This window comes from Hyperolius riggenbachi, chromosome 11 (assembly GCF_040937935.1).
Source record: "Hyperolius riggenbachi isolate aHypRig1 chromosome 11, aHypRig1.pri, whole genome shotgun sequence".
Classification (NCBI taxonomy): domain Eukaryota; kingdom Metazoa; phylum Chordata; class Amphibia; order Anura; family Hyperoliidae; genus Hyperolius; species Hyperolius riggenbachi.
In genome coordinates, this window is record NC_090656.1 from 41,093,096 (window position 1) to 41,105,497 (window position 12,402).

The 12,402-nt window shown below is 44.9% G+C and overlaps 1 protein-coding gene across 4 annotated transcripts in view; it reads right to left on the bottom strand.

Moving 5' to 3' along the window:
• The window catches only part of CEP89 (centrosomal protein 89), a 363,467-nt gene that overhangs the window by 19,943 nt on the left and 331,122 nt on the right, over positions 1 to 12,402 (bottom strand). The window contains exon 1 of one of the 4 annotated variants that reach the window (XM_068259613.1): positions 6,550 to 6,699. The exons of the other annotated variants lie outside the window; for them this stretch is intronic. Within the exon in view, the coding sequence (XP_068115714.1) occupies positions 6,550 to 6,632 (83 nt within the window). The 5' untranslated portion in view covers positions 6,633 to 6,699. Of the gene's footprint in view, positions 1 to 6,549; positions 6,700 to 12,402 lie in introns of those variants that run through there. 4 annotated transcript variants of the gene reach the window in all.

Sequence of the window (12,402 nt, forward strand, 5' to 3'; positions counted from 1 at the left end):
AGAGTTCCCCAACCCTGTCTTCAAGGCCCACCAACAGTACATGTTTTGCAGTAAACCACAAACATGCACGGGTGGGGATTAGTGTCTCAGCAGAGCCGATTAACTACCTCTGTGTATTTCCACAAAACATGCACTCTTGGTGGGCCTTGAGGACAGGCTTGGGGAACACTGCTCTAGTGGGTACCAGCCCTTTGGCCACTTTCACACAGTAGGCTGAAGTCGTTGAATGAATTGCCTGTCAGCTTCTCCTGTGCACCGGCCAGTCATTGAGAAGGGTTCATTCACATCTGAACATAAATGCACTCTAGCGTGACATAATGCATTTTCCTGCACAGCCCAGCTGCGCACCCATTCACTCTTGCAGCCGGGAGGGTTCAGAATGCTCCTGGCCAACTGTGCCTGCGCCAACTGGCCCGACTGGATGACTTATGCCTTTTCCCCACGAGCAGTTGATAGGGAGTGAAAAGCCTCTCAAACTCACAACTATTTGCTGCTGCTTGATAACGGCTTGCTGAGCAAACTGTACAACTGCCCATGGAAATGAGCCCTTACTGGGCCAGTTGCAGACAAACCAGGTAGTGACTGAGGACAATGAGGAAGCGATCAGGCCAGAGGGGGCTGGAGGAAGGCCAGGTATATATACATTTTGTATTTGGCCCCCACTTGGGTACACTTTCATTACCCAAGCCAACATAATCCCCCCCCCCCCCCCCCATTCACCCACAAAAAAACTCCATCTGCATTCCGGTGGCCAGCCTACCGCTCAGGAACTACCAGGAGATGACATGACAGGCTCTGTCTTTTATTCGCTTCAAATGCATGCCAAGTGCTCAGTGCAGCTACACCTGTGAAAGTGCCCTACATTTCAAGACAAGTTAAGCTAGGTACACACGGAGCAATGTTATCACTCGAGCCGATGATGCGGCTCTATTAATAAGATCCAACAGGTCCGATCGGAAGATAAGCGGGGACGAGCGGGTGTCAAATCCGACACACGCGGCGGGGACGCGCGGGGATGTGGAAGAGGCAATCCGGTGGCGAGTCGAGCCACCGGATTGCTCCGTCTAGATTAGGCTTTAGATGGGAAAAGGAAATAAAGGACAACTGACGTGAGAGTGAAATGGAGGCTGCCATATTTATTTCCTTTTATGCAATACCAGTTGCCTGGCTACCCTGCATACTAATTTTTGCAATAGACCCTGAACAAGCATGCGGATCAGGTATTTGACATTGTCAGATCTGAGGAGATTAGCTGCAGCCAAATAGATCAGCAGGACTGCAAGGCAACTGGTATTGTTTAAAGCGGTATCATCACCATAAAAATCAAATTTCAACAGCAACTGGTCTGAGTGTATTAAGTGATAAAGATGCTAATCCTGCATTCAATACTTTCAAAACTTTTTCTGCTGTTATGATTTGGAGTTATCATATACTTAAGGAAGACTGGCCCTTTAGTAGTCGTTCCAAAGAATTGCATGCTGGGGGTTCTTTATCTATAATCTATTCCTCCTCTTCCCTTTATTTCCCTGCCAGCTTCTTATCTGAAACCTAATCCCCCACTCACTTGTGTTTACAAGCAAGGCTGAGGCGACTCAGCGATTGGAGGAGACAAGAAAAAAAGTAAAGGGCAGAAATAACATCACGAGTTAGCCTTAACTGTGGGCAAAAGACATGGCCCCCACCAGGAACAGAATTCTCGTAATTTACTATATAACATTCACTGAAATCAAAACGTGGACAGTATAATACATGTGTTATGTAAGTAGATCAAGTATTTATCTACTCATATGTGTTTTTTTCCCTGGCATAGTATGGCTGATCCTACCGCTTTAAGAGGAAAGAAATATGGCAGCCTGCTGAGAGAAGATTTTTTTTCCTCAGCTAGAAAAAGGAACCAATCAGGAGCCAGGAATGGCTCTGAAGGACAAGATGGCTGTGGCAGATGGGACTGCTACATTCCAGGGCCTCGCTCTCTTTACAAATGGGTTTGTTTTTTTCCACAACTTAGTGCTCTATTCATAAAACATTTGCGGTAAAAAAAATCTTGGAGGGAAAACACTGCATCGGTATTTTAGACTTGTGTGCCAATTCATAAAAAAAGTTTACAGTTGCGATAAAAGGTTGGGGAATTCCCGCACTAAACTAGCGGTGCTGGCTGAGTTGATACATTTTCTCTGTGCAAAGACAGAGTTAGGCCTCCTTTCAACGGACGGTCGAGCTGTGTGCTCAGCAAGCAGTTACCAGGCAGCAGTGAGCAGTTGAGGGCTCGTTACCACTATTGCGGTGCGGAATCTCCTGGATTCCACCGCTGATGAAATCGCATGCGGATGCGATTCCCCATGCGTTTGCCACAAATTTGATTGATTGCGATTTCACATAGGTGAGGGTATATGCGATTTTAACCATGTCACTGCCTGTGTAAATTTACATTGGTACCTATGCGAATTCGCGGCAAAAAACGCATGGGGAAAACGCATGCGATTCGCATGCATTCCACTCGTAGGTGAATTCTGCAGCTCTTTTGTGCGTTTTTTCACCGCTGAAAAAATACGCACCTCAACACTACAGTGGAAACAGGCCCATCCACTTGCATTACATGTGCGAATCGGATTCGCGATAGTGGAAACGAGCCCTGAGAAAGTTTGAGAGGCATTTCACTGCCTATCAACAGTTCGTGGAAAGCAGGCCTAACTATAAAGGAGGCAGCCCCAACATCCCTTTAGATGTGCATTTTTTTTTTTAAACTGCCTCTCCTTGCCCTGAATCTTCTCTGGATCTGTCTATGAATCTTTCTAAACAATCTATTTAATTGCCACAGCTTAGAAGAACTTCAACAAATGTTACACATGCAGGCTTTCTGATGTGAAATATATCTGAAAACAGGTAACCAAGAGGTGTATAAAAAAAAAAAAAAAAAAAAAAAAAAAAAAAAAAAAAACAACAGCCTGGGTATTCCGGGATGCCTTTTTTGTTCTGCTCTCATTGCTGCTGCCTGGGAGGTCTGTCTCCATTAGCTTGCCTGTTATCTTGCCCGTTATCGCTGGCTTATCTCCTTTTCTAAACAGTCGGTATTCTCAGTTCCCATTCCGCTTGCTCTAATCTTTATGAATTGACATGTAGTGACGTGTTGTGATAATCACCGCTTAAGGCTGTCATTTCCCGCTCTGCTCAGGAATTGTAGCTTTTCATGCAGAAACAGCTTTTATGAATGGACACTTTGCTAAATGGTCGGTAAAGTCAGCTGTTTTGAGCATTACCGCATGCCGGGAATGCTTTATGAATAGAGGCCATTGACCTAAATCGTTAGATTTGTTTGCTACACATTTAATGGTTCCGACGTGGCAAAATTCCTTGCGGCAGTGCTAGTCTAAGGAGATTTGCACTGGGTCCCCTAAAGTAGACTAGCGCCAATTAACTTATGACTCCTGACAACCGTACACTAGGGATGATTGATGAGGAGCAAATACGGTAATCCCAAGCTGATGGAAATTCTGTATGCAACTTTATGCAGCTTGAAAATTGACTGCCTTAGGCCTCTTTTCCACAGACTTTTGATAGGCAGTGAAATGCCTTTCAAACTCTCACAACTGCTTGCTGCTGCCTGGTAACTGCTCACTGCAGCCTGGAAACTGCTTGCTGAGCACACAGGTCAACAGTCAGTGGAAAAGAGGCCTTACACCGACCATCTCTCACTATACACTAACTCCTAATAATAACGTAGTTAATATCAGGAGACAGGGATTACACAAACATTTACTGGGAGAGAAATGCAGCCTTACGATCTTCTAAGCACAGCTAGGTTCTAGGCCCAGTTATCTTTGGAGTCGAAACAATTTTTGGGTACCTGGAGTCGGAGGTTTTATAAACTGAGGAGTCGGATGATTTTTGTACCGATTTCACATCGCTGTTCGTAAGAGTCAGGCTCGTCCAGCCGTTCTAAAGCTGGGTTCTGTTTTTTCACATGCATGCAAAAATTTGCACACAAACGCAAATTTTGATGCGAAAAACTGCACATTTTCTGCCACAAAGCTGAAGAGTGAGGGAATTGTGGCATGGCAGAAAAGGAAAATTAAATTACATTTATTTTTTGACAGGATTGTGTTTGAAGTGTCATAATATTCAAAATGTATACTAGACCCTTGCCTGACACGATTTGATAGGTTACAGGCAAAAATGTATTGAAAATGAATTGAACTACGTTTTGCTGAGAAATCCAGCAGAAATTGAAGCTCCCCTTAGGGAGGTTAAGGCCTCGTTCACATCAAATGCGGTGCTGTACGTTTTTTCCCACTGCGGATGTGTGCGTTTTTTTAGTGCAGGGCAAAAACAATGCATTGCTATTCGTCTCGTTCACATCTATGCGTTTCCAACGTACGCATTTTTGAAACGCATAGATGCATGCATATGTGTGCGGAACGCGAACAAACGCATAGCAATGAAAGTCAATGGAAACGCAGATGGCCGCATGACCATGCGTTTTTTTATGCGTATTTGGCGATGCGTTTGGGGATGGACAACGAGAAATGTCCAGGTGTCCAAAAACGCATACTAAATAAAGACGCACACAAACGCATTTAAAAACCGCATACAAACGCGTACAAATGTACGCGTTTTGTCCATGTGTGTTCTGATGCGTTTCCCAAGCACACCAAACGCAGAATATATGAACGAGGCCTAAAGCAGAACTGTAAATTCCTAAGATGCACTTACCTGGGGCTTTCCCAAGCCCTAGTAGCTGTCCAGTCCCGAGCCGGTCCTGCCCAAGCCTCCGTTCCCCCGCGCCAGCTGCTTTTTTTTTACCGCCAACTTGCAAGTTGTCGGCAACTGCGCCTGCGCACCCTGGGCTAGTCGAAGCTTTCTTCGCGTTACAGCCCGCAATAGCTATAGCGAGCGGGAACGCGAGGAAAGCTTTGCATAGACCGGGGCGCACAGGCACAGTTGCCATCGGCGTGGTAACGAAAGTAGCTGGCGTGGGAGAACGGAGGATCGGGCAGGACCAGCACGGGACAGGACTGCTACTGGGGCTTGGGGAAGCACCAGGTAAGTGAAACAGTTTAAGGAATTTACAGTTCCGCTTTAAAGCGAACCTGAACTCAGAACTTCCTCTCTGCTCTAAACGATAGCAACAGCATAATAACCTTTAGGCTTTGTTCACATCTAAAATCAATCGCAAACGTTTTGCAATTTTGTACGCAATTTTATTAGTGCCTCCTGGCGCTTGCCTGGATGCTGAATTTTTTTTTTTTTCTTTAAAGCAGAGTGATTTTTTGAATTCTCTCCCTGACACAAGTCAGGAAGTGAACTCTGGCCGGGAAAATAATAAATACAATGTATTTATTCTTAAAATCGCTAACGCAATTGCCGGACAACGCGTTTTTGGGAGCATTTAGCGCTCTATCTATACCTTCCATTAGAGCAAAATCGCCCCAAAAATGGTACAGGCACCGCTTTGCGGAGCGCAAAAGCAGATGAAACATGCTGATATGAACCTCAGAGAATCATGGCACAAGCGTTTTGTGGGCGATTTTGAAAATCGCCTGCGCTTGAAAAGGCCAAAAACACCTTTAGTGTGAGCAAACCCACGGCTCGACAATGCGCCGGTATTGAGCCAGCGGCTCGACGCCGGCGCGTCCCCGCGGGAACTTGCTTATCTTCCGCTCGATTACCGCTATTGTCCGCCCGCGGGGATCGAGCCGGGAATCGATGCATGCGGTGATCGGACATGTCGGAAATTATTAAAGGAGCCATCAGCGGCTCGATTGATAAGAAGAATCGGGTCCGTGTATGCCCAGCATTAGAGAAAAACATTTCTTTGTTACAGCTGATACAAATCCTGCAATACAATCTTCAGTGTGTCTACTTAGTGCTTTCACAGCAGACATAGGGATAGCATCCTGTTTACAAATTAGCTGCTCTGCAGATTAGTCAGCTCACACAGCTGAGCGATCATTAGGCAGGATATCTAAATATATACAGGGTGCATTTCTCTAGGTTTTACTTCTGTCCAGTGCAAGACTTCAGGTCCACTTTAAGAGCAATACAGTTAACATTAACATGGCTCAGGGTGGACTCTGCACAGTCAGCTCTGTAATGGAAATTGGCTCAGCAGTCTGCTGTACTCCAGCAGTGTTCTGAATACAGACCGTTTCAGTATAATGAAGATAAGAAAGGTCTGATCAATTTTTGGTGTACAAGATCAGCTCTGTACAATGAAGGGAAGCTCATATGGGTCTGTAGCATACAGAAGCTCAGCAATGTACTTTAAATGATATAAATATAGTTGCAACTTTGCACAGCTGCGGATCTGAGCAAACATAAGCACACCTCCATATAAAGTGACAGAAGCTTTGTATATTGGAAAAAATGGTCAATAGAATCCGGAGTACACAGTAAATAAACAGCAACAGCTCTATAGAATGAGTACATACAGAGTCTACTCTGTATAGAGAGTGTAGGGGGTCAGTACTATATAGCATAACACAGAAGCAGCTCTATAGCTGTGAAGGGGGTAGCAGTCTCCCTTGCGCGCACACATGCAGCTATACTCACCTGAAGAGCACCCCTGGGAAGGGGAAGTCAGGAAATGCCCTCACAGTTTGGTACAGCAGAGCTTTCCTCTCCTGATCACTCATGGTACATGTGCTTTTTGCTGCTGCAGCAGACAGACTGGATGTTCCGTCACGATCATGTGACCTCAGTGGGCGGGGGATAATGTCTTGATGAGTAGATTGGTTTCTGTTCTGCTTGTGTTGAATGTGTTCCTGTTACCACCTGCAGGCACGTAGCAGAGCACTAATGATAAAACTAGAATTTCAAGTCAGGCAAATAACTGCAAAATAGCAAGTAAAAAAGTATATGAATATATTAAAATCACGAATAGCTGCCACATTGCAAATATGATCCTGTTATTCATTTGCAGCTCAGCTGGAGAAATATCAATTTGAATAGCGAGCAAAATCATGTTCTGGGTTTTTATTGTTGCCTGTGTTCCCTTCCCATCTAGGGAAATCACAGGGCTCGTTTCCACTGTAGCGGTGCGGAATCGCCTGGATTCCACCGTTGAAGAAATCGCATGCGGCTGCGTTTCCCCATGCGGATTTACCCGCTATTTCGCATGCGATTTCGCATGGCAAGGAGCCAGGCGAATTTAACCATGTCACTGCCTGTGTAAAGTTCCATTGCCTTTCATGCGAAATCGCATGCGAAATCGCGGGGAAATCCGCATGACAAAGCCGCATGTGATTTCCCTATTGAATGCATTAGCGGCGATTCGCCCGCATTCCTGCCGCACGCGAAATCTGACGACCCTGTCGTGCAAATTGTTCCCGCACCGAAAAACGCCGCCGCCGCACACGTGGAAACAGCCCCATCCACTAACATTGAGTATGCGAATCCGCATGCAGTGCCCGCATGCGGATTCGCTATAGTGGAAACGAGCCCTAAAGGGAAAAAAAGAAAAAAACAGCCCTGCATGCTGCGTTTTTGCTGTGGTTTTCTTGTGCTGCCAGCATCCAGTGAAAATAATCGCAAATGGGAATTGCGATTTTCAGTGTAAGGCCCCTTTTACGCTGCTACGCACAATGGTTCTGCGTTGCAATCGCACAAGCAGTACATTTCCACCAGCTGCGATTGCAACGTATAGCCATTGGGTATGGTGCACGATTGCATGTGGGTTAAATAAGCGCACTGGTGGGAAATGAGCACGGCAATTTACATGTAAATCACTGTGATCTAGCTATCGGCAAAACTCTGTTTCCACTAGCCGCCACTTCTTCTTCCGTGACTATGCAGCCAAATCCCATAAGCCCTGCTATGCACGGCTATGGGAATCGCTGTCACTCGCACGAAAACTGAGAGCAATGTAGTCCGAATTGCTATGGCAAGCGATTCAAACGGCCTCAGCATTATTCCCTATGGCAGAGTTTCCTTGCGCAATTTGCCTGTGGAGAAACTCTGTGGATTCAGCCCGATTTCGACTCTAGTGGAAACGGGCCCTGGAAGAAGTACGATTTCCTTTATTTAGTCAGATATGGAATCATCACTCTCCCTGCTTGTCTCCTCTATCCCGCATACTTTCACACATTCCGACTTTCCAGCCCTCTCTCAGGCAGGGTTCACACTTGGTAAAGTTTGAAGCCAGGGTCACACTGAGCAGAATCGTATGAGTTTTCTACATAGAAAATATTTGAAATTGGAAAATGCTATTCTGCTAAGGCTTTGTTCACATCGAAGTTGCTGACGCCAGCGTTTTTCGTTTTTTATTTTTTGCACAATTTCTTTTTTGTGTGCCTCCGGGCACTTACCTGCGCGCTGCGATTTTTATAAAGCCCTTTTCTAAGCACTTTACTAGAGCAATTCTGTTTTTTTAGGAAGTGAACTCTTTCACCCGGAAATTAATAAATACAATGGGCTCTATTCACAAAACCATGTGCAGTAACTCTTTTTTGGGTGAAAAATTACCTCCAGTGATAATTCACTAAAAATAGTGAATATAGTGAGTATTCACTAAAAATGTACCAAGTGTGATAAATGTTTGATAAAAGTGCGGTAAAACAGGTGATAAAACTGTCATTAATATGTACGGAAATAAAGCTTTTTTGACCACTGTTGGGCAGCCCATATACTTGCCACCCATTACACAGAGACGACCCAGGAAAGCCTGTCACATTTAAAGTGGGACCTCAACTCTTGCACAGGACAGAAGGAAAACATATAGAAATAAAATGCACCCTGTATGTATATAATTTAGCCTGTCTAATTCCCCCTCATCTGTGAATAATCACAACTGTAATTTTAGCACTTAGCTGTGCCAGCTGGCTGCCTCAGCAGAGCAGCTTATGTGTATACACAGGATGTTAACCATATGGCTGCTTCCATGAAAGCAGGAAGTACATACACTGGAGATTTTTTGCTGGCTTTGTATCAGCTGTAACAAAAATGTTTTTCTTAAAGAGAACCTGTACTGAGTAAAAATATTTAAAATAAACACATGAGGTAACTTAAAATGAACATTACATAGTTACCTTGCCATCAGTTCCGATCAGAAGCTCACCATTTTCTTCTGACAATAATCCCTTCCAGTTCTGACAATATTTTGTCAGATCTGAAATATATCAGTTGCTGTCAGTAAAATATCAGTTGCTGCCAATTATAGCTGAGAGGAAAACTGATGTACCAGGTAATGTCCATGTTTCTCTATGGCTCAGGTGGGCGATGTTACAGTTTAACTGTGTGTTGACCAGGAAGCTGTTATGGGTAATGGCCATTTTCAAAATGGAGGACGGAAAATTCCCTTGATCACAGTGAACAAACAGGACGCGGGACAGGAGAAAGACACTGAAGGGTAGATTACATGGAAGGTAAGTATGACTTCTGTATGCTTATTTTGACTTTTAATTTTCGGTTCAGGTTTTCGTTAAGGTAATTATGCTGTTGCTTATATTTTAGAGCAGAGAGGAATTTTCTCCTCGGCATCTATTAAATCATCTAAAAGACTGTACAAGGTCTGAAAGTGCGCCTTGAGATTAGACACACTAGTATTTTCTGCCTTCTATGTAAAATTGACATAAACTCGAGCAAACAAAGCTCAAAAGGCTCCATCCTGAAGGTCAAAAGCAGAGAAGTGATAATCATCACCTGCCATTTGTAGGTGATAAAAAAATCTTTAATTAACACCAACTTTTCAATTGAGAATCTCAAATTGGAGATAAATTTTGAGGTAATTACCACACATCCGTCTCTATTCATAAACCGTTACCGCAAGTTTTCCGCTCAAAACAGCGGACTTTCCCGACCATTTAGCAAAGTAGGCATTCATAAAAGCTATTCCCGCATGAAAATCTACAATCCCCCAGCAAAGCGAGAAATTTCCGCCTTCTGCAGTGTTTTTCTAGATTTATCTAGAAAAAAGTAACAAAACGGCCATTCATAAAGATTAGAGAAAGCGGTATGTGGACGGGAAATACCGCTTCCTCGAAGCCTGCGGATTACATACCAGTCAATGGGACAGACCTCCCAGAGAGAGCAGTGCACAGAGGGACTCTGCCGGCATAAGTGTTTCCGCATGCCTTCCGACAGCTTACCGCCAGCCTTCAGCGGGAGATCTCCGCACTTGCATCGCAGCTGGCTAGATTTTTATGAATGACCACCCAGAAGTCTAAAATACCGCTGCAGTATTTTCCCTCCAGGAGTTTTATCGCCACAAATTTTTTTACCGCAAGTTTTCGGTTCATAACAGCGGACTTTCCCGACCATTTAGCAAAGTGGGCATTCATAAAAGTTGTTCCCGCAAGAAAATCTACAATCCCCCAGCAGAGCGAGAAATTTCTGCCTTCTGCAGTGTTTTTCTAGATTTATCTAGAAAAAAGTAACAAAATGGCCATTGTCACAGGAGCCCTAGTGGCTGACCGCACTTAGCCTTCTAAACGGTGCCAGCGCACAGATCGTGCGAACTCTGGTCGCAGTCAATGCGCAGGAACCGTTAAGAATTAGCCGCAGACAACTCAGAAGGGAGCCTGTGAGACACGGGTAATTACAACGTCACCTACTGGTTCAGAGTAAACTGCCACCACCGCGGTTACCATGGGACCGTGGAGCCCACTAACTGACTGACTAGTCCTGCGAATAAAACGGTTAAACACACGGTATTCTGTCTAGCCAACAACAAACAAACAGTAGCGTATCTTCAGAGACCCGGGATCAGTTCTGTGTGTGTGCTGATAAGCAGGGTAGCGGACAGTAAATGACTTGGAGAAAGTCGTTTATTCACGCAATATAAATAATTAATATATACAGACAATTATTAAAATCACAATTATTAACCTCCTTGGCGGTAATCCCGAGCTGAGCTCGGGGTATGCCGCCGGAGGTCGCCGCTCAGGCCCTGCTGGGCCGATTTTCGTTTTGAAAAAAGCAACACACGCAGCCGGCACTTTGCCAGCCGCGTGTGCTGCCCGATCGCCGCCGCTCCGCGGCGATCCGCCGCGTGCAGCGGCGAAAGAGGGTCCCCCCAGCCGCCCGAGCCCAGCGCAGCCGGAACAAACAGTTCCGGCCGGCGCTAGGGGCTGGATCGGGCGGCTCTGACGTCAGGACGTCGATTGACATCCATGACGTCACTCCGCTCGTCGCCATGGCGACGAGGAAAGCGAAACAAGATAGGCCGCTCATTGCGGCCTATCTTGTTACTTTCGATTGCCGGAGGCGATCGAAAGTACGCTTCCGGAGCGCCCTCTAGTGGGCTTTCATGCAGCCAACTTTCAGTTGGCTGCATGAAATATTTTTTTTTTAATTTAAAAAAAAACACATTGCAGCCTCCCTGGCAAAATAAATAAACCCAGATAAAGAAAACAACAGGCACTGCAATAACAGAAATTCAATAGGTATCATCAAATGGAATGCTGTAACACTGGCTGGGTCTGCGATAGTCAAGGATAGCGTGCTCTAATCCGCAAAAGATACAGAATATATATGTCACATTGGAAGAAAGTGCAGATTGGCACATGCAATTCTCCTTTGTTAAAACACAGCTTTATTATGTCCGGCTGTACATCGTTAAGAAACAGGATAAATTCCTAGTATTGATAAGAAAATTCCTACCCAGTCCAGTATCCGGTGGGGTGAAGTGGGAGCGGTGGCTTGCCTGACGCACGTTTCGCTCGTAAGAGCGTCTTCTGAGGCTCTGCGCACGCCGGGCATCTTGCGCTTTAAGTTTAAATAGGGGAAATCCCGTAGTATCCGGCGTGCAGCAGGCCGTCGCCCGTCCCTTACTTCCGGCATATGACGTCGCAACGTCCGCCGGAAGTTAAGGGAAATCCACTGTGGTTGCTGGTCTTGCGCAAACACTACGAATGCGTCCAATCGACCCAGCAGCCACTAGGTGGAGCCCAATACATTCAAGAGACACTAAGTAGCACAGCATTGACGTGGAAAAGCAACTTTAATGCCCACATCAAAAATCGGTACAGCTTATGACTACAGAGAAAAGGGAGGAATTATTGCTCGGATTAAAAGTATATATATGTATATGCATATACATATATATTCTTGCACACAGGGAGGGGGAGAAGGGGGAATTGTTGGATCCATAGGGCATTCTTAATGCAAGTGGATACACGGAGAAATATATAAAATAGATTAATTCAATTATCTCCATTTCATCGCAACAAGACCATGCTTTGCTCATTAGTTCTCTATTGTGTATCTTTAAGCAAAAAATCTCGCCCAAAATACTCCAATCAAGTCTTTGGCAACTCCACCTATAACCCATTTTATCCCACCTGCACAAAAATTAAAAACTTTTAATAAAACCAAAAATCAGGACAATTATGGACAGTTGACATTTCATTGTTAGCCCCTACACAAAGTTCAGAGGGAGAAGGGAAAGAGAGAGGACAACAAAAGAAA